Genomic DNA, 21638 nt, shown 5'->3' on the forward strand with positions numbered 1-21638 from the left:
TATGACATCTAGACTGGCCCAGTCCATCTTCTCACGCATCGGCTTGGCATAAGTTTGACGAAACCTGTTTGATTGCATTGTAGGGCATCCTGCGCTTTGCGCGATGCGTTACTGGAAGGAACAACAACATTTTTTTGTTGCAGCATTGGTATGGGCGTTTTTCTGGGTAATCACATTGTGCCATATACGATCTTGGCATTGTTTACTGGTGGGCGCGACTATGCGCGTGCGAGTGCGGAGTGCTTTGTAGAGGTGGTGTTTGAGAGTGTGAAGAGTACTACGGATTGGGATGGGTGGACTTGCATGGCCGAGCTTGCATGGAAGCTGCGTAGGCTGCTGCAGTAGAAGTCGAGCCGATGGTGGAGATAATGTATGAAGTCGCGCGATGTAGTCTTCAAGGACTTACGACGCCTACTGTTGGTAGATGGCTTTAGAAGCCGGTGTAGGTATCTGATCATTCTCCCACTCTCTACGTCATCTTTTTTCTTGTTGTTTACGGTGCGAGGGACGCGCTTTCCTCCTCATCTTCACCGTGCTTGGCACATGCCGCTCGCTTGCACTCACTTTCATGAAGCTCCCCTCACGTCCTTTGCAGCGGAACATCACTTTACTGCATGTTTCTTTCCTTACCTCAATCTTCTCACGCAGGCGCCGCATTCGCTGCGTGCTGCCCAAGGTCATCGCTTCGCAGCACTACCTGCCTTATGGGAGGCTTCAGACGGTAGCTCTCTTCGCCCGCATCAGCCGGTGCTTGTACTTGTATCACGCGCACGATGGATCCCGCCACTACCAAGGTCATACTTGGGCTCCATCGCGAGGACCTGAACGCCGCCCTTCAGAGCCTGTCCAAGACCAGCCCTGACGACCGCGAAGGAGCCGCTTTCGCCGCGTTCCGCAATCAGCTACTGGGGGAGTGGAACAAATTACACGATGCAGTCTTTACGCTCATCATCGTTCGGGAGGACAGCGCTGTCCGAGAGGCCTTTACGCAGCACTCGGGTGAAGCGCAGCAGGTTGATCGTGAGTACAAGCGTTTTGATCATGGCACATGAGTCAATGCTGACACTATGAAGGCAACTACGAGATGGCTTGCAGCTTTGCAGGTCTGCCGGTGCCTCAACGCCCTGCGGTAACGAACGATCACGGAACACATAGAATCGCGGCAGATCAGCAGTCCGAAGGCGTGAACGGCAGGACGCTCGCTCAAGAAGCTCCCCGCTTCAGCTCCGTTGGGACGCAAACGGCACCTACCAAGACCAGGCCTCCTGTCGGAAACAGCTGGTGGCCAGCCTTGTCAATGAATAGTTTCAAGCGTTCGCGCGTTGAAGATGCGGATGATGAAGACAAGAACTCATTCACACCATACACGCATGAGTCTACACTCAAGAAACGGACCGCCTGCGTTGAGCCGACAGCACTTAGAGAGGAAGATGACGGGCGAACCAAGCGAACCAAGCTTGGATCAGAGGCCAGCACTACTCTTATCCATGCTACCGCCAATACCGCCTCGTCCAGCACAATCGGCAATGAAGATCATGGTCTCCCTGCAGCGGGATCCGGCACCATCATGTCCCGCAAATGCTCTGCATGCTTGGACATGCACCCCATCCGAGACACAATCCAGCTCCAATGCAAAAACACTGGTGACGCTGAGGCTCATGCATACTGCCGCGAATGTCTTATTCACCTCTTCGAAACTTGCATTACAGGTTCTTCGCAATTCCCACCGCGATGCTGTAACCAGATATTACCGGTCTTTGCCTGCATCCCGTATCTGCCGCCAGAGCTCTTCGCTCGATTTGTGGCCAAGAGAGAAGAACTGGAGACGCCAAACCGAACGTATTGCAGTAACGCTCTCTGCTCAAAATGGATCAGACCTGCCAACATCGTAGCAAACATCGCGACATGCCCGACATGCGTCCACAAAACCTGCGAGACTTGCAAACGTGGGCAACACGAAGGTCTTTGTCGAGACGATATGGCTGTGAAGAAGCTTATGGACGTGGCTAAAGAGAAGCAATGGCAGACTTGCCCCAATTGCAACGAGATGGTAGAGCTCAAGGGTGGCTGTCTTCACATCACGTACGTACCTACTTCCATGCGCGTCTGATACGTTTGACTGACTTTCTAGATGCCGCTGCCAACACCACTTCTGCTACCGGTGTCAGGCGCCATGGCGTACATGCAATTGCGGAAAGAATGCGCGCCGCATCGCTGATATACCAGTACCCGCCAACATTGCCGCCCCAAACGTCGTCAATCCTGCGAATATGGCACCGCCCGTACCAGCGTTCTTTGCTGCACCAATGGCCGCCAACAACGCTCCCTTCTACGTTGCAAACCCTGCTCACGTCGTACCTCCTGTCCCACCGTTTGGCTTTGCACCAGCTGTGTATGCCCCAGTACCGAGCGCTCCCGTCTTCCAGCCTCAACTGCATGCCCCAGTACAGTTTCAACCCTTCGGTCAGCATCTGCAGCAATACCATCCTCGAGCCGATGACCACGAGTTTAGGCGATTATATTGGAGCAAGGGCGTCGATACCACATGCGACAACTGCAGGCAACAGGACAGCTGGGTCCATGGCTGTAATTATAGAGGATGTGATGTGCGGGTTTGTCGGCGATGCACGAAGCGTCACTATCCCAACTCCACTGCAACCTGAAAGCCGGCTGCTATATTTCGGACGCAACACATGTCAGGCAGAGAATTTCAGTCCACATGTTATCCACAGATAGGTCGTGTACTTCCTGTGTAGATGGCTAGCTAGTTTAACGCACATGCATGGCACTCTCCAGAAAGCATGTATATAAATACAGCATAGCACAGCAGTTAGTTGTCATCGGATCTAAATTCCGCTCATGCAACACCCACTTCCCAAAAATCTACTTCTTCACAGCAACGACAAACAACCTCGGGTATCCCAAAAGCACCTTCCCATCCACCAACTCCGGATACTCGCCCTTCAGTCCCCTCTCATACTCCTCCAAAAACGCCTTCTTCGCCTCCTCCCCTTCAATCCTATTCAAATAAGGCTGCAACCCCGTCCCCTTGACCCACTCCACAATCGCGCCCGCATCCTTGAGCACATGCATGTACTTTGTCCTCCACACATTAACCAAACTCGCCTCCCCAACCAACGCATTATAAAACGCACTCGGCTCCTCAATAGGATCCAAATCCGGCCTTGTCGTATCCTTCAAATCCCCAATCTGCGTATCCGCGAAGGAGTCCGACCACGCTTTCCCTGCTTGCAACGCCGTCTCACGCATCATCCGGTGCGAGGGCTCGTGGTAGTTATCCGGGACCTGGATCGCTATTACGCTCCCGCTTTTCAGCGAGGAGAAGAGGCGCGCGAGCGTGGGTATGCGTTCGGAAGACCGGAGCCAGTGGAATACCGCGTTGCTGAAAAGTACATCTACCTCTCCATCTGCTTTGAACGTCGCTAGATCCCCTCGTGTGAAATCTACGCTGTCTTTCCCTTCGAATTCCGCGTTTGCCTTTTTCAACATGTCTGGGCTGCTGTCCATGCCTGTGATGCGCGCGGAGGGGAATGCATCGAGGAGGACTTTTGTACTATTTCCGGGTCCGCAACCTAGGTCGTAGATACGCGGGTTGGGTTTGTTGGTGATGTTGGGTTGGATTTGAGAGACGAGGTCGTAGACGGCGCGGAGGCGCTCGTTGTTGAATTTGAGGTATTGGGTTGCTGACCAGTCTTTTTTTGGTGGGGGTGCTGTTGACATTGTGGGGGATGAGGTGCTGAAGGGCTGGTGTTGTTGACTGTGATGGTTGTAGAGTCTGGGTTGGTTTGCTTTTCGTAATTGAGAATACGTGAGCGTGTGCCGTTGGTTAAATGGATACGATGTTGTGACGATGGTTGATAAACTGCGGATATGTATCCGCGGGTGGAGTGTGGCTGGGCGGGCCGATTGAAGGGTTCGCGAACTGCGGAGGAGTGAGGAGGACATCTGCGCAGAGTCTTTGCATCAACTGGGGATACGGCTGATGGCGCTTGAGTAATGCTTGAGGTGGTTAAGTATGTACAAGGCGTGACAAGCTCTTCGGAAAAGCGCCGTGCTGAGGGCTGGAAGCTCAGCTCAGCGAATCAGATTGCATGTGTGGGGTACGTGGCTAGCGGATGGGGTTAAGATCGGCGTATGTCCGGGGTGACGCATCACCGAAGAGGTCTACAGCTTGCTCTCTGTAGCCGGAAAAGACACTGTTGCAATTTCATGAAGCACGTTATCGCGGTGATCAAATTTTCAGTCGATTGATCATAGGAGAAGGCTGAATGTTGGACCCGGTATGTCTTGCTACCATACTTTACTTTCTACGTGAAAGGACACAAGGAAAGCTACCAACTCTGCAAGGCAAGTTGCTGAGTGCGCAAAGGCCCTAGAACCTTGGAGGCATCATCCCCGGGGGACCCATCTTGTCACCACCATGTTTACCTGCCGTGATCTCGGGATAAGCCGTGCTTCCATCGTCGTATTCGATCGGTTCTTCGTCGTTGTCTGGCACGCGCGCGCTGGTGCTGAATACCTTGACAGAGAGTGTCTTTTGGTCTGGGAACTTTACCCGTTCACCATTTTGCTAGAAGCACAAGTCAGTTTTGAAATCAGGCATGACGTGGGGTGAACTCACATCATAGACATTCCAGGTCAGCTTCTCGGTCAAGAAAGGCACCACGTCGCTGGGCTCCAGGCTCTTCAAACTCTTGTTCTCAATTTGCTCGACGAGATAAGGTGTGATACTTGTTGTACCGTTCATTAACTTCTCCGGTGTTGAGGGATCTTTCTCGGTGTGCACATCGTCGAGTCGCTCTGGCATCAACATCATCCAGCTTCCTACGTCGACAACTGGATCGGAGTTAAACATGCCGCCGAGCGAGTACTTGACGATGAACGATGGTGGAAGCCTGGAAGCGATCGCTTGTGTCTCGATAGTCCAATCCGTGTATGTGCCATTGTTGCCCTCGAGTGTTTCTCCGAATGGCGTTGGCTTGGTACTCATGACTGTGACTTTGCTCTGTGCGCGGGCGCGTCCACTATACATCCTTGCAATCTGCGCTGTGACATCTGCTTGATAGGCTTGGTCTGATGCGAACTTCCAGCGCTTCGTTTCCGGATAGGCATAGCCTAGAACAGTGGTGTTGCGACAGTCGTTAAAGGTCATGAATTTGCCGGGATCCTTTCTGAATGGGAGGAGTTCAGTGTTCGCGTCAACGTCTTGGTAGTCGTCGAGATAAACATTGCCGTGCGGTCCTATGCTTGACTTCTCCATCCAAAGATCGGGGTGCGCTCCCTGGTATAGTGCGAGTAGGCGGTCGACGTTGCTGACGGTCCGTTAGCTCATGTGATTCTAGGGATTAAGCGCACTTACGCATGATGTAACATGAAGAGGGGTTCATAAGACGAATACTCCAGCGGCCACATATGACCGGGGGTAGACGTGGTGGGATCGTAGCCACCGCCGATAACGCCGTGCATCCAACCATGCGGGTCTTCTAGTATACTAGAGAATCGCGAGAAAGTGCTCGCGCGGAAAGCAACACCAACCTGAGATATCAAATTGGTGGATTGGGCATTGAAGGCACTGACAAACATCGATTGTCGCGATGTCGCATTGGCGGTCGCGTCATTCGGCCATCGTATCGTCGAACTCATAGAGGCCCACTGCATGATAAATTAGAAATTTTGTACCTCGATGTTCCAAGATTGAGATCGCTTACCTTTTGATCAAAGCCAGCGGGTATGGGGTTGAACTTGTAGGAATACAGCGGATTTGACACTACTGTTAGACTGCCGTCCGTATCCGTCACCGCTATATTGGGGGCTGTAAAGAAGTCGGGAACAGGGCCAATGGTGGTACCTTGGGCCCAGTCCCAATAAGGTATGCGGAATTCATTTGCTGCCTTGAGATACCGTTCGATCTGATCGGCGGGTGCCTTTTTAGCGATATCGTAGACATGGCTTGACAGTGATTGCTACAATGAGTCAGTATCATTGTCGTCATCCTTTTATAGGAAGGTGAAGGCGCTCACCTCGAATAGCGCCAGGTATGGGCGATGCCAACCCAGGAACAACTCATTGCCATGTGGGCAGTAGCCAGCCTTGCCAATCTTGTTTTTCTTTCCTGGTGCATCTCCCCAAACGTCGTAAGGCCTTCCATGTATCGCTGGGGTGTATGTTAGTAAGTGTTGAGCCATGCTGATAGTGGATGTACTCACATGCGATACCGTAGAACGAGGTGGGATTGTTCTGGGAAGTTGTATGAAGTTGTCGCAGCGCCAAGATGTAAAGACTCCATTGGTCTGGCGCGTTGTTCTTCAAGTCTCTCACTTCTCGGCGCACATAGACGTTGCCTGTGAAAACTTAGCGGTGATCAATACACGTGCGGGCTAGCTGAGTACTAACCGTTTTCATCTCGCGACTTCACTCCGGTCACTACGCCCACTGTGGACTGCCGTACCGCGTAAGAGCTCTTCTTTTCCGATACAGGTGTACACGTGACGTATGATATCAAAAGCCACGGTATTAAGTATCGAGCGAGCCACGGGATGAGCATGGTGAGCGACTGTCGCAGCAAACGAAAGGTATATCTGCGGAGAGCCGGTCAGAGGGGAGCAAAGAGACATATATTTGTACATCAGAGCCTGCAGTCCCTGCGTGTAAAACAGACTAGCCACATTGAGGTCATATGCGGTGAGAGTGAGTGACGATCGCGCCCGTCATCCACAGTTGTGATACTAGGTTTAGGAGCCCAAAATGAAAGCAACTGGATGTTGCATAGGGACGCGATACGACAGCAAAGCGTATTGCGGACCAGAGTTGTCGGTCTCCCAGACCTGTGTTGTTGTTGTGATGACAAGAGATGTGGTAGCGAAGACGTGCCCTGAACCAAGGAATTTGCTGGGTGAAATGTGACGCACTCACCTTGTGACGCGATGAACACGAGAAATACAGCACGAGAAGTGTGAGTTGCCCGCTGTTATGGGAGGATATACCGCTAATGCAGCAACGCAGTATGAGAGCAGGCGTGGCAGGTGCGTTGTAAGTTTACCCTCCCGCTGGCGTTCTTCTAGAAGCGGAAAAGAGAGATGCGACGATGACAGTTGGTGACTTAAATTACAGGGCGAAAGCTAGCGATTGAGATAGAAGAGAGCGTGGGATGTTTGAGTCGAAGGTGCATCGACGAAAGAAGCATCGTCAAGGGGTTTGTTGACGTGCCAGAAATGTGCTTTTCTGATCACGACCTTGTCTCTCCCGCACCGGTAGTTATCAAGTCGTAGGAACACAGAATAACATCGCTTCAAGGTTTTCACGAATAGCCGTTGTGTGAAACATCAGCCGGATACATTACCGCAAGCAATCTTACATAGTTTCGACCGCGGTTTCGGAACGCATGCTGGCTGTCAACGCCAAATATGGTTCGCACGACGCATAAGCTTTTCAGCCTAATCCGCAACTCAATATACAGATAAAAGATGGTAGTGCCATTTGTCGGCGTTCGGTGACACCCGCGGATCTCTGCATTCAATGTTGCACGGCGCGTGGAGCAATGCGCAACATGCTGTGTACCCCGCGCGGCTACGTGTCTGGCTTACGGAGATTGCCCGACATGAATCCACCGAAGGAGATGTCGCGAGTAAAGTCTCCACAATCCTAGCTTTTCCGTTAATCTTTCGTGCCGTTTGAGGCTCGACAAAGCACCGACGCGCCTAGCGGATGCTTACGGCGACCGGCGGCGGGGATTAAGGTAAACTGATTCGCATACATGATAGTGGAACGTTGCAAGACTCCGGAAATAGTTGATTGCTGATTTAAATGGTTCCTAATTGAGACGCTAATACAGGTCATTCGTGCCGCTAGCTGTAGCTGACTGCGTTGTGTATCCTCATACAAGTATTCCGCATGGGGCCACATGCGCAAACCGCCTGGCGGTCATCTCGTTCATTACATCGTGTGTATCGTCAAAGTGCCAGTCGAAATGCTGGAAGTTTCCGTTCGAGTGGTTAGATGTCGTTATATCCGAGAAGCGTCTTTGGCAGATCTTTATCCGCGACCGCCCAGGCCCAGGCACGACCTGCCTCGCCACACCATAGGGAAGATGGATCTTCCGATTTCTCAAGCATTCCGTCTTTGGCCATCGACTTGATCTCATGGCCTGTGGTGTACGTCAAGAAGTGTTCGAATTGCTTTCCGTCCAGAGCGAGAGCGTTTCCGGTGATGCCGTGACAGAGACATGGCTCCTTGGTGAGCAGGCCTCTTTCCCAGATGCATTCTCTAGCTTTTGCGACAACCCGATCAATGCGATCTTGAAGTCCCGGGAAGTATTTTCGGATTGAGAGAATGGAGTTGACAACACCCGGTGCTCCGTGACAGACTTCAACGAGCTTGTCACGACCTGGTGGGAGAGATGAAGGGAAGTTGCCGCTCTCGTATTGATAGCTGAGCAAGGCGCCTAGTTCGGCCTCCAGCTTAGACGCCCAGGAAGGGTCGGTGAGTACGATCTGTGTAATGATACCGATTGCGCCATGAACGGCACCCACGTATGCCTTCCCATGCCACTTCCAGGGACGCGGGCTTTGCATGATGTTCTCGATGACCTCATCGGCCGTGTCCTCGATGAGCTCGGTCACGTCCTTGTTGTGAGCGAACGCCCCGCGGACCAAGCGGAGGAGGTACAGATAGCCAGCGCGACCGTATAGCCATTCGTTGGAGGTCTCGTCCTCAAGCATGACTGCAGCATGATCACAGAGCTCCTTTACAGTGTCTGGGTCTTGTGCAGTCACGGCGTACAGGGCAAGCAGAGACATGATGTCGTTGGAGATACCGCATTTCTTCGGAGATGGCGGCGGAAACTCCTTGATATGAGCCTGAGCTTGTTCGATGTAAGCCGCAGACCATGTGTTCAAGGGGTAGTCATCCAGCTTCAGATCCGGGTATATGTTGTGCAGGGCATAGAAGAGGTAGGCTACTGAAATCGGTCCGTAGTATAGACCACCGCCTGGGGGTACATGATGCGGAGGATAGTCGGTAATCAATCGATCCAATGACGCTAGCAGTTGCTTGTGAGGATCTCGTCGTGCCAACGGCGCATCATTCCGAAAATAGCGGGGTATCGAGGGAGGCGGTGCTGCTTGTGTTGCCGAATCTACAGGCGGCGCGCCGTCTTCGGACATGATGATGAGAGTTTATTGAGGCGAGTTGATTCAAATCTCTCGGTGGAAAGCGAACGGGTAAAGTTGGCGCAGATTTAGGCATGCGCGAGTGACGGAAAGGTGTGAGATCGTAGCTGCCCGACTGTGACGTCAGCGGGGCTAGTCGTCGATGATTGGTCAGCTGCCGCAGTCGCAGGCTAGAACGAAAATTGGCAAACATCACACCAGGAACTCCATGTGCTGTGCTAGTGCAATCTCGAAGTTTCTAAGCTACCTGAGCTATGGGGTATCTGATGATGTTGGTGTTATGGTACATCTCCCTCTCGTCTGATGCTGTGATCAGTATTACTACATTGACTCATGACACTCTTCCGTCTACATTCGACGCCTGCGTCTCGTACAGTTACAATATTCATCACATCTCGCTGATTCGATGTATCTCAGCGGCTTCTGTTGTAATGTGTTCATGATGAAAGAAAGGACTAGCCGTGGGCAGCATGGCCTGGCCACGGTATGGGCTCAGCGGGAAGCTCAGAGAGACGTGCCATCGAGTCGTTGCGATGGAGTTCATGCTGACCTATTTCTCGACTGTCTAGCTGAGGTGGGTCTTCTGGTTCCGTGATCGAGTCTGCTCTATAGAGTGCTGCTATTTTCTGCTGGAATTGGGTGGATGCTTTCCCTGAATGCAGTCAGCACTGTGTACCGAAGATCGAAGCGTAACGCGTGGGCTTACTTGATAACTGCGATGTCATATCGTCACCGACTAAAGGAGAAGGATAAGTGGCTGCTTTGTATACCTTCGTCCGCCGTCTCTTTCTTAGGTATAGGAGTATAGAGGCGATCAATGCGCACAAGATGACTGTGCCTAGCACTGCGCCGACCACGGGCGCTACGATTGACGACTGAGCGTGGCCAGCTGATACTGGTGCGTTGATAGACGGTGTCGCTGTGGCTGATGAGCTCGGTGTAACAGTCTTCGACGAGGGCTCTTCTAGGCTGGTAGTAAAACCAGTATTAAGGGATGATTCAGAGGCCGTTGGAGAAGCTGTCGAAGAAGTCGTTGCGGTGATCGAGATCATCAAGACCGATGTAATTGGGGTAGGCGATGATGTATGTGAGGCTACTTGCGGTCAGCTCTTACAACCGCCCAACAAACTGGGTGCACTTACATCGCCCTGGAGTCCGGTCCTTGTCGGCAGGACAGGTACTACCTGGCATGCATGGGTCTATCGTGCAGCAGCCTCGGAATGCGTTGCACTTGTAGAACACGCCTCCCTCCGGGCATGAGCCATCGTCTCTTCCTCGAAGTGCGGGTATCATTGTGTTGGGTTAGATTTCTTGATCGATGAATAATGACGACAGGACGAGAGCGACCAGATATGAAGGTGCGACCACGACCATGATCAAGCCTCATTAGCATGTTTGCATCAAACCATGATCAGACGCAAAGGCAGTGCTGTCGTAGGCCGCCGAGGCGACGCAAACAAAGCGGTGCATCGCAAGGGTGCTCCTTACTGCGCTTCCACGCGGAACGCTCTGCCCGATGCAGCCATGAGGTCAAAGAACTATTGACGCTGCTCTTTGTGTGCCTATAAACGTCGTACGGAAGCTCAACTCATCCTCAGGGGCCGCGTGTGTCGATGTCTAGATGGAATCGTGGGATGACCTCGGATACAGAAGTAGCTAGCCCCCCCGGCGGCCCCGACTTCCCCTTCTCGCGTAAGAACTAATGACACCATCACCAACAACGCCACAAATATTGCGAACGTCGCCCAGCCATCGCATTCCACATGGATTATTGACACTTCTCATATGATGCATCCGGGGAGATTCGTGCACGCGTAATTGCACAAATCTCGGTGGTCTGACCAGGTCATGTCACGCGGCTACGCGTACCGATTCGCAACAGCAGCACGCGACGCCATCTCGGCCCGGCTGTGTGGGCCATAATTGTCGAGAGGAATCTACTACGCGGCAAGATGCAACACTTCGACAGATATTGACAGACCTTTAGATACCGTAGACAAGCTTCTCAGCGCCGACAGGCCGCATCAACGATACAGTGCGGATGCCACGTTTTTCCTCCATACCACCCGCACCAAGTAGCTGGAAGCCATCCTGAACCACGCCCTCTAGACCACCCGGCATCAATCTGATCGGAGCTGGACTCAGCGCGGAATCCATACAAACGTTGAGCTCCGCCTTCGCGAGATCGGACAATGGCTGTCTTTCCGTTGCGTGCGAGGGTTGAGCATGTGCGCTCGACGGAGCTACGCTCAGAGATGCAATCGAATGCATAATGTATGCCAACACTTCCTGTAAGCTCCCTAATCTGCTCTAGCTAATCAAGGTTGTAATAGTCTATAAGAGCGTTATACTTATAAAGCTTTATTTTAAGAAACTTTTATTAAGCTTTACTAGTAATACTATATAATCTAATAGCTTTGCTGCTAAATCTAACACAAAGTTGTGATACCGCAACTTCTACGCGACTTCGACCTTGAGCCCCTCGAACCAGAGAAGGAATGGGAGACGCACAATTACTGGTTCAACAAGCCGACCAAGGTATACACTGAGGTTCAGCGTAGGCAGCCAGAGCGGGTGAAAGTTCCCTGAACAACTCACCCATCGCCAGCTTTGCTGTATTTATTTTCCAGTTGTATCTCAGAACAAACAAATTGCAATTCACTCGGGCTCTTGTGCTGCCTCTGGGAAAAGTTCCGAGCACTTGGACTGGCAGTTGCCTTCGCGATTTTGCCTCGTCCGTGCACTAGCCCTCCACACTTATCAGGTAGTCACTAAGTAATCGAACGTCCCCTCAACAGCTCCCTCGATTGTAGCAACCACGAGAGCTACTACACACCGTCAAGCTTCCTCATGCCCACGACCGCCTTCCTGGCCCTGCCAGCCGAGGTGCGCATCAACATCTACAACCACATCTCGCCAGCCAACACCTCTTTCGCCTCATACTCTGGTCTCCTGCAAACATGTCACCTCATCCGCAAAGAATGGAAGTACGAAGCAAAGAAACACATATCCAAAGAATACACCCAACTCCAAACTTTTATCGCCATCCACAACATACGCATCCTCACGTCCGCCCACGATTCATCAAAGAAATCGAAGATCGTACTCCGCCTCCCACCACTAGACCCCACGACAGGTACCACCAGGCTACCAAATTTCATTCCCTGGCACTGGTCCTGGATTACCACCGTCATCGTCAACTTTAGTAACAAGTGGCCGCGACATTACGGATCGCAACTTGCCATGTACGACCTGTACTGCAACACGCACTACGACCTATGTCGAGATATCCTGGCCCTAGGCGCACATACTATTCCAGAGTACGACAAGCTGTGCGAGACGACAAATCGGTCTAGTATTAGGTATATTAGTCTTCGCTGGTACAATGTTCCCCACGATACGCGGGTTGCATCACCATTTGGTATTATACCCGAGCCTTGGCTTCAGTATGGCGAGGACTTCGAGTATCCCTTGCGTCTATGGGATATGCAGACTCGGCGTGATAGAGAGGGTGGGACTAGCTGTTTCAGTGTGGTCTGGCGGCGCAGGAGCTGGAAAGATGTTCCAAAGTGGTACTGGGTATCTCGTAGGATCTGGCGGTTCTGTTACAAAGTCTTGCGAGCAATCTGTATTGTTGCTGCTGTTTGGAGTGGCTTGTCGGTACTGGAATTGTTGTACAATGAGTATATTCGTGCTTAGTGGTAAGTTCTCCGCGGATGTTGGAGATGAATGTACGGATGTGCAGAATGAGACTGTTCATCATACATTGTGTTCTCCCCCCTTGATGCACACCTGTTCCTTGATATCTCCTCATCTGTTCATACTCTCCGTCCCCTACCATGGTTGTGTCGCTAGCTGCTGTCTTATCTCTTTATTCATCTCTTTTTCCAATCTCTCTATATCCTCCTCCGTCGCCTCTTCCTCATTAGTTTTCGCCGGCCCCCAAGGCTCCAACCCTACACTCCACCAATCCGTCTTGAACATTGCATCCCACCCCTTATTCTCCACTTTTCTCTTCTTAAAGCTCTTCGTTGACCTGCGCCCCCTTCTAGCCAGGCTCGTGGTAAACTCTTCTTTGTGAAGACCTGTATTTGAGGCCAGTCTGTCTAGCTCCTCTGGTGGGGCTGCGCTATTGAACTTTCGCCAGAACACTGTTTTAGAGAAGGTGACGTGTTTGTCCTTGAGCGATACGTACCCGGATGTAGGCGTGGGCTTACTTCGAGGTCCGCGGTTCAGTGCCGATTCCACGCACTCAAGACCCATGCGATGGTTCCGCTTGACCGTTTCTCCAGCCCACATTCTTTCGTCTTTAATCGCATCCCCAATCTCCCGCTTCAGAATTGCAATAAGTTCCAAAAGGAGCTCATACCGCCCCGCGATCAACGGCCAATACCTCTCCGCCGCAGTCCTCCAACCCCTACAGGGATATTTAGATTGGTGTTCACACCTCATCTCTATCCTTCTTATACTACAATGCGCATCGTAAAACTCTGCCACGCAAGCTGCGTCGTCTTTGTAGCCCTTGGAACTATATATGAGATCCCCGAGAGTCTTCAAGATTTCCTTTTGTTGTTTCTTGATGCGTCTCAACGTGGACGACGCGTATTCCGAGGTGCTGTGAGGGAGACGTATGCCTTTACTTTGTTTCCCTATTAACTCTTGCAGCGTTGTGCAGATTTGTATGAGACGTTCTGCTTGATCGCGTGTGATGTTCATGCCGGCGATGCGCGCCTTGGGTGCTTTGGATGCTGTGGGCGCTTTGGATGCTGTGGGCGCTTTGGATGCGTTCGGCGCTGTCTTTGTCTTCGTAAACCAAGACATAAGAAATGTGTGAAAATGGTATAGATAAGAGAGGGATTGTTGGGCGCATTGCGTTATTGCGCGGCTTGGTGTGGTGGGTTGGCGCGGATTCGGTACCCTGGGTGGGGTTTTGATGCGAGCCAGTGAGGAGGAGCGCATTGTGGATGAAAGGGCTGTGGTTTGGTCGATGGGTCGAGGTGCGGCTTGCGTGTGAGCCAGGAGGCGATGTATCACTTGCACGTTGCGAATAATGAGATAATGCAGGGGCGGTGCAAAGCTAGTTCTGTTGCGCATTGTGAAAACGGGCGGGCTATGGATCAGATTCGGTACAGAATGTGGATGATTCGCAACTAGAACAAACGTGAAAATGTCCCGCGTGATCCTTGCACACCGGAATCCCATGTTTAAGTGTAGTAAAACGGGACAGACAAGGTCAATACCGGCACCGTTTGTCGTGATAGGCAGGGTTCGCGGACAACTTGGAGGAAGCTTTCTTTCTCGTGCGGGGCCCAGTGAAGTCTCAATCGTCCTGGGGCGGTGATTCTGTCGATGTCGGGCGCTTCCTCTTCAGGGTCTTATTTTGTGGTGCGTCTGTTGGTACGGCGTCGAGCCAGATCGCCCGCGACATTAGTGGTAGCGGTGGACAACGGTCACAGCGAAGAGTTCCACGTTCTTGTCCTCGGCTCCAACACTTCTCTGGCCTCCCGCCGCAAACTTCGCATACCTTTTCATCGTGTAAACGGGCCACAATGCTGTCTAGCAGCGGTCCTCGTCGAACGCACAGCACATTATACAACGGCCTACGCACACGGCGAGTAGTGACGTCTCTGGTGACCATCTTCTGTTTGTATATAATATTCGCCCAATGTAGCCACCTGTGTTGCTTCGGGTGCTGAACGACTCGGAGAGTAACGTTGACACTGGAGAGACGGGCGCTCCATTCTGCCGCAAGGTCCGCGACGTCTAGATGAGCCCAGCTATGGCTCCCTCGTAATGTGTAGACGGATGGGTAGAGTGAAGCGAACTTAGCAGTATTAACGCTCGTTAGGTGGAAGGATACCAGGCGGAACTCTTGAAGCAGCTCGTCCTGAGAGCTGTTCGCTGATGTCGCACCATCTATCCCCGCGAAGAGAATTAGGACTCGTATAGCCCGACCTGCGAGTTTCTGGACATGACCGATGGCATCCATACACATCCGACGATACCCTCGACAGTCGCCAAGTTGACTGAAAATTGTGAGAGCGGAGGTGACGTGTCCCAAGTTGTATGGAATCCAGATTGGCGTGTATGTGTCCTCATGGAGAACCGTTTCGACGTCCTTCATTGCATGCGGCTCGGGCAGACGGTTGTACAAATGCTCCCAGTATTGATAGAGGGCTTGTGCTCTTTCGTACCACTCAATCGCTGTATCGCTAAACCCGCTGTTCTCTCTGCGATGATTACTCTTCCCGCAAGCCACGAGCACAATATCGTAGACTTCGTTGACGTCGTCTGAGTTGTCTGCGACGTGCACGTCGCTGCAGAAGAGAGCTAGTTCCTCGGGTGTGTTCGGCAAATGGAGAGCGGTGTGTTGTTGAATACAGGCAGGTCAGGGTACTCGGCGCGGTTTGGTAGAGTCGGAACGCCATCTACAATCTGGAAACACTTGTTGTACGCGGGACTTCGCATGGTCCGCCAACTTGGGTCGTAGACAGCTTTGCCGCGTCTTCTTATCCTGTGCTTCAATACCTCCATATGTAAGCCATTCGGCTCGCTTTCGAGGATCGCTTGCACCAATCTGGTGTTCGGTACTGCGCTTGCTTTGGGCCTGATCAGGATGTTTTGATCGTCGTCATCGCCCTCCTCGTCGTCCTCGACATCCTCGCCATTCCAGATTGCGGAGTATCTTGTCGCAATATGGTGATTCATGGGATTGTCCCCTTGTCCGTTTGTCGACGCCACATGGATCTCTTCTACGAATGCAGTGCGCAACGATCTTCCGAGTGCCGTCGCTTTGCTACGTGTCATAGTGGCATACGTGGAAGACACATATCTAGACCACCAAGTGTGTCGGACATGAAGAACGTGGCATACGTAGGGAGCTCGAGCTCGTCGTGACATGGATCGGCCGATGGGAAAGCAGGTGACGGTGGGTCGTGCCTCTGCCTATGCTCGCGTTCGCCTGATAGCGAGAGCATTGGTAGGCTCTGGATACAGCTGGTGTGCTCCGTGGCTACGTACTGAGCAGGCTGGTAAGATGTCGACTGTGCATGACGAGCTAGTGGGCTCTGGGGACCCATCGCGGATTAGCGATGATGGCGCCAATAACCCGAAGCTCATTCCTTCTCGTCCGACTAGAGAACCCCGTCATTGAGCGCTAGGTCGTTAGGGAACAAACAACGACAAGAGCAAGCGGATATGACATGTCAAGCACTAAACTAGCCTACGCTGATGTCAGAGCCGATCTGCTGGCTGTCAAATGTGAATAATACTGGTCGAATTACAACAACGTGATTACATGCCTCTGCGCTCACATCTTCGCCCTATCCCCATGGTCCGCATTCACAAGAACATAACGATACCGTGCATGTCCCTCCTCCATATCAACCACACTCTTATTCGCATCCTTCATATTGCGCTTCTGCACCCAAGGCTTAATCCCCTTGTCAGCCGCAAACTGAAGCATCTCCTCAATCTCCTTGGGACTGCCAATCTGGCTACCCCCAATCTTACATCCTTTGCCGATAAGACCGAACGCAGCGATTTGAGGAAGCTTGTCTTCTGGTGCGCCGACCTGGATGAACGAACCGCCTGTACGGAGAAGTCGGAGATAAGACTCGAGCGGCATGTCTGGAGAGGAGACTGTGCTGATGATGAGGTCGAGGGATCGGCTGTGGTTGCGCGCCCACTTGTCGTCTTCAGAGGTGGCGATGTAATCTGTGGCGCCCATCGCTTTGGCGTCGTCGACCTTGTTTCTCCGTCGGCTTATCGCTACGACTTTCTCGCAGCCGAGTGCTTTGGCGAACAAGACGCCGAAATGGCCTAGACCTCCCAAACCTACGATTCCGACCTTCTTCCCAGGACCTGCGCCGTTGTTCTTCAGCGGCGCATAGACGGTGATGCCGCCGCACATCATAGGCGCTGCTTCTTCGCTCTTCAGCCCAGCGGGTATCTTGATAGCGAAATGCGCTGGAACGCGGACATAGTCTGCATATCCACCCATGCTCCAGTTTCCATCCGGGTACTTCGCATTGTATGTACCCACCATCTTGGGGCAGTGCTGCTCGATGCCCGCGCTACATTCCTCGCAGTCGTCCTTCAAGCAGCTGAAGGCCTGCGCGCCTACGCCCACTCTGTCGCCTAAGCGCAGGTTCTTGACTTTGTCTCCCACACGCACGACGTTTCCGACGATTTCGTGGCCGACGCATACGGGATAGTGGGTTGTGCCCCAGCCAGATCGCAGGGTGTGGATGTCGGTGCCGCAGATGCCGCAATGGGAGACTTTGATGTCGATATCGATGGCGTTGAAGGGCTTAGGCTTGAAGGATGACCATGTCATGTTGCCCTGTGCCGCATTCTTATCGTGGCCCAGCCAGCCGTGAAATTCGGGAGGAGAGGTCATCTTCGTTTGGGGGCGGGATCTCTAACACTGGAAGGCGGAATGAGGTAATTTGAGCTGGTCAGTACACTATTCGAGGGATTGGTCGTAGTGTTAGCTATCAAGGATAGAACGAAGGTAGATGTCGAGCGTTGTCGCGCATCGCGCAGCTAGGACCGAGGATGGCCGACGTCATGGTGTTGGGACAATGTTATCCGAGGCATCTCGCCGGAGCTTTGGACACCAGATGAGGGGTCTACGGCTCATGAGAAAGAACAACCCCCATCGTCGCGAAGAGTCACGATAGAGTCAGCGGCGCGATATCGTGTCTCTGCAAGTGTCAGAACGATCAATGAAGCTGCGTGTGATATCGAGGACCGTGAGTACTGCATGTGCACTGTCGCGCTAACCCCCGACCATCAGTCAACAACTCCAATCCCCGGGCATATCGGCAGCTCACTGTGATATACTCCTAGGTATCTTCTTGGCTTAATTACACCAGCGTCCAATTCAGACACAAGACATTGACTTTTAAGATTGAGGCGATCACGAGGCTGCCTAGAGATCTGTTCATTCATGCTACTGTACATTACTACGACGCGATGCATTGATATAACGCGAGAACCAAATCTACCAACCCCTAAGCATCGGTCTTCTTCATCCCCTTCGTAAAAAGCGGACTCTGCTTAACGCGTTCCCAATCATGAAGCATCATGGTATTTGCCGTGCCATCCCTAACCTCCGTACCCCCACGCCTAATCATCTCCTCTTCAAACGCATCAACCGCAGCTTTCCTGTCCTCGCCAGCCTGAATTTTAGTAATCGCTTCGTACAACTTGCCAGCGTCTGTAACAGAGTGATTGAGGCCCTGACCTCGCTGGTACGTCATCGGATGCACAGCATCGCCCACCATAGTAATTAAGCCGCGATGGTTATCCCAGCGATGACCTTCCATGCCCGGGTCCCAGTCCGTGAGCCCGAGATACCACACCGGCGTGCAGTCTGGCGTCCATTCGAACGCACTCCTCCACGGGTCGCAAAACTCTTTTGCGAATTCTTTTTGTTGCGCCAGGCGCTGGGCACCGGTCCAGTTCTTTGTGGCTTCCTGCTCTTTCAAACTACTTCTCCACGAGATGTAGTAGAAGAAGGTCCAGGAAGCCGGGTCATCTTCGTCCGGCGCATCATGCATGCCGAAGAAGGCGAAGTTGTTATTCGGGTGCGCACATGCTAGATACAGCGGGTGGAACGACCGCAGGAAACGGGCTTGCTCGGCGGTAAACTTGCACTGGACAAACGTGCACGCATACGGAATGTGGTTGATGGAGCCCAATTCTTTGCCAAGTAGAATCTGCCTGGTGGAAGAGCGTGCTCCATCCGCGCCAACCAGCATGCGTCCCGTCGTCGAAGTTCCATCGGCGAAATGGGCAGTGACTGAGTCATCATCAGGTGAGTATGAGACGTCGTGTAAGCGCTTGTCGAAGTGTATGTCAAGGCCTTGCATTAACAAGTCGCGCAACTTGCTCCTCCGTAAGCGGTAGAAAGGCCCGAAGGTGATGGCTGCAACCAGCGCTCCGGTATCGCCTCGCAGCCACTTCAACGTGTCCTGCTCTTTCGTGGGGACATTCGGGTCGACCTGGACGCTCTGGATGCGGTCCCACCAGCCATCTGGCATGAGGCTTTTCAGGACTGGCGCGCCCCAGTGAAGGCCCATGTTCCAGTCGCGCTCGCCATGCGTGGCAGCGTTCTTTTCGAACACGACGCACGGGATATTCGCCTAGTTGTTCGAATGAGGCTACTCTTTGCATTACCCAGACGGTGTACATACTTTGCGGAGCCCCTGTGCGAGTGCAAGTCCAGCGGTTCCTGCGAGCTGGTCAGACCGTGTGGTGCAGCATGTATGCGGCGTCACCTTCGCTTACCAGAACCAATGACGAGGATAGGGAGCTGCGCCGCAATGGCTTCGCCGTCGGCAGTTGGTTTTTCCATGTCAAGTCGCCTGAGATCATCGATGGACTTTGGTCATACTCTCAACCTGTTCTTCGTCTTCTACAACAAAGTTCGAGTATCCACTGTAGAGGTGCTCTTGGCCCACCCTCTCCAACCCGTCCCGCCTGCCAAAAGGGCCGATTAGACAGCGGCGATGAAGGGAATGACGCCGTCTGCGGCCCGCAAATGAGCCAGGCCATCAATCACGAGATGCATTCATCGACACCCTCCTTTTTGACGTTGTTGGCAGGCTCGCCAATGGCCTGACTGTCTCGGACACCCAGAGTCTTCGTACAACGTCGGTAGAGTGCCGCCAGCACGCGCTTACCCCGACGCCTCTAACAGCCATGCAGGCGATGCAGCACCGTTCCTTTTGCGCGTGCATTACACGCGCATCAACGAATGGCAGCGACCGGAGCAGACGACCGATCCGCTGGATCTACTCGGGGATGCTGCGCGAACGCGGCGCCATCGGTGCAATGCTCCACTTTGCCAGAGACCCCTCGCCCATTGACAGACGCCTCCAAACGAGAGTCAGCGGCCGGCCAGCGTCCAGCAACTTCCCAGTGCATCGGCTCCAACTCTCCAATATGTAACCCGTCGTTTCCGGGCGTCGCGTCGATATCTCTCACTCTTCCTCGTCGCGCACTCACACGACAGCACCATGGCGTCTTCATCTTCGCAGAAGCCTTTCGAGGGCATCGGCTTGCACCAGCAGGATAGCGCCGTGCATCTAGGAGACGACGCGCCTTCCTCCAGCTCGTACCCACAACAACACGCCCCCGTGCACCACGCAGCGCCACAAGACTCCGAAGCTTCCCCCGTAGACGACGACGATGGCCTTGGCTTCTCGTCCGACTCAGCCTTCGACAGCGGCAGCCTCCTTGGCGACGAGACCGATTCGCTAGCCTCGTCCATCCTCCACCACCGCATGGAGAATGGCAGGCAGTACCACGCATACCGCGACGGCGCATACTGGGGCCCGAATGATGAGCTGGCCAAGGAAATACTGGACTTCGCGCACCACATGTACCTCCTGACGCTCGACCAGAAGCTGCATCTTGCGCCGCTGGTGAATCCGCAGACGATATTAGATTGCGGCACAGGGACCGGGATATGGGCAATTGTACGCTTCCCAGACATATCCCACAACATATGCTAACACGTAACCAGGACATGGCAGACCAATACCCCTCAGCAACAGTAACAGGAACCGACCTCTCCCCCATCCAACCCGAATGGGTCCCGCCAAACTGCCACTTCGAAATCGACGACGTCTCGCTCGAATGGACCTTCCCGCCCAACCACTTCGACTTCATCCACATCCGCGAGCTCTTCGGCTGCATCCCAGATTGGGACTTCTTCTTCCAGCAAGCCTACAAGCACACTAAACCGGGCGGCTGGATTGAAATAGTAGAGCATTCCGTGTGTCCTACATCCGATGATGGCTCAATGGGTCCAGACCACTTCTACCATACCTGGGGCAAAGTGGTGGTGGAGATGGGCGATCGGTTCGGCAAGACGTTTACGATTTGGGAGGAGAGTGCTGAGAGGATACGACGAGCGGGATTTGTGGATGTACAGGTTATGGAGTATAAGTGGCCGATGAATGGGTGGCCGACGGATAAGAAGCTGAAGAATATTGGGCGGTGGAATCAGCTGAGGTTGATGGATGGGGTCGAGGGGTTTATGTTGAGGCTGTTGACGCAGGTTGGCGGTGTGAGTATTGCTGAGGTTGGCGTGGTGGGTTAAGCTGACATGACGCAGTGGTCTGTTGCACGAGCTCAGCTGCATCTAGCGCAGATGCGCAAGGAGTTGAAGAGTTACCGGACGCACGCATACTTGCCTGGGACAGTCGTCTACGCGAGGAAGCCCATCAAGTGAAAGATCGGCACGTTGCATCGACCTCACACATCGAGATGCGACTCCATACTCGGGCCCAGCTCTTCCAACCACCCTGAGACGAATGAGCTTCACTGCGATCACAACGACTATTACGGGTACCTCAAGAACGACCGCGCACTTTTACCCGTCACGCATATAAACCAAGATGATGACCAAGAAGGAAGCGTGTCATTAGATATCAG

General features: G+C 52.9%; 8 protein-coding genes across 8 annotated transcripts; 3 read left to right on the top strand and 5 right to left on the bottom strand.

The window, feature by feature from the left end:
• Positions 1-773: 773 nt before the first annotated feature.
• Positions 774-2110, top strand: J4E79_011035 (uncharacterized protein; the record flags this gene model as incomplete). Its single annotated transcript, XM_049359866.1, has 2 exons — positions 774-1020; positions 1074-2110. The coding sequence occupies 2 exons, from the start codon at positions 774-776 to the stop codon at positions 2108-2110; spliced, it is 1284 nt and encodes a 427-aa protein (XP_049205642.1).
• A 773-nt stretch (positions 2111-2883) lies between these two features.
• J4E79_011036 (uncharacterized protein) lies at positions 2884-3741 on the bottom strand (the record flags this gene model as incomplete). The annotated part of the gene is made up of 1 exon (XM_049359867.1): positions 2884-3741. The coding sequence occupies one exon, from the start codon at positions 3739-3741 to the stop codon at positions 2884-2886; it is 858 nt and encodes a 285-aa protein (XP_049205643.1).
• Positions 3742-4393: 652 nt separating this feature from the next.
• J4E79_011037 (uncharacterized protein) lies at positions 4394-6565 on the bottom strand (the record flags this gene model as incomplete). The annotated part of the gene is made up of 7 exons (XM_049359868.1): positions 4394-4591; positions 4643-5333; positions 5381-5673; positions 5730-5984; positions 6042-6175; positions 6228-6362; positions 6415-6565. 7 exons carry the CDS (start codon positions 6563-6565, stop codon positions 4394-4396), a joined length of 1857 nt encoding a protein of 618 aa, XP_049205644.1.
• A 1447-nt stretch (positions 6566-8012) lies between these two features.
• On the bottom strand, positions 8013-9182 carry J4E79_011038 (uncharacterized protein; the record flags this gene model as incomplete). The annotated part of the gene is made up of 1 exon (XM_049359869.1): positions 8013-9182. One exon carries the CDS (start codon positions 9180-9182, stop codon positions 8013-8015), a length of 1170 nt encoding a protein of 389 aa, XP_049205645.1.
• A 2856-nt stretch (positions 9183-12038) lies between these two features.
• On the top strand, positions 12039-12544 carry J4E79_011039 (uncharacterized protein; the record flags this gene model as incomplete). The annotated part of the gene is made up of 2 exons (XM_049359870.1): positions 12039-12468; positions 12510-12544. The coding sequence occupies 2 exons, from the start codon at positions 12039-12041 to the stop codon at positions 12542-12544; spliced, it is 465 nt and encodes a 154-aa protein (XP_049205646.1).
• A 3953-nt stretch (positions 12545-16497) lies between these two features.
• Positions 16498-17589, bottom strand: J4E79_011040 (uncharacterized protein; the record flags this gene model as incomplete). The annotated part of the gene is made up of 1 exon (XM_049359871.1): positions 16498-17589. The coding sequence occupies one exon, from the start codon at positions 17587-17589 to the stop codon at positions 16498-16500; it is 1092 nt and encodes a 363-aa protein (XP_049205647.1).
• A 616-nt stretch (positions 17590-18205) lies between these two features.
• On the bottom strand, positions 18206-19551 carry J4E79_011041 (uncharacterized protein; the record flags this gene model as incomplete). The annotated part of the gene is made up of 3 exons (XM_049359872.1): positions 18206-19339; positions 19391-19428; positions 19485-19551. The coding sequence occupies 3 exons, from the start codon at positions 19549-19551 to the stop codon at positions 18206-18208; spliced, it is 1239 nt and encodes a 412-aa protein (XP_049205648.1).
• A 664-nt stretch (positions 19552-20215) lies between these two features.
• J4E79_011042 (uncharacterized protein) lies at positions 20216-21435 on the top strand (the record flags this gene model as incomplete). The annotated part of the gene is made up of 3 exons (XM_049359873.1): positions 20216-20677; positions 20725-21270; positions 21319-21435. The coding sequence occupies 3 exons, from the start codon at positions 20216-20218 to the stop codon at positions 21433-21435; spliced, it is 1125 nt and encodes a 374-aa protein (XP_049205649.1).
• Positions 21436-21638: the final 203 nt, after the last annotated feature.

Source organism: Alternaria viburni, assembly GCF_023758015.1.
Source record: "Alternaria viburni strain BMP 2772 chromosome Unknown scaffold_36, whole genome shotgun sequence".
NCBI classification, from domain to species: domain Eukaryota; kingdom Fungi; phylum Ascomycota; class Dothideomycetes; order Pleosporales; family Pleosporaceae; genus Alternaria; species Alternaria viburni.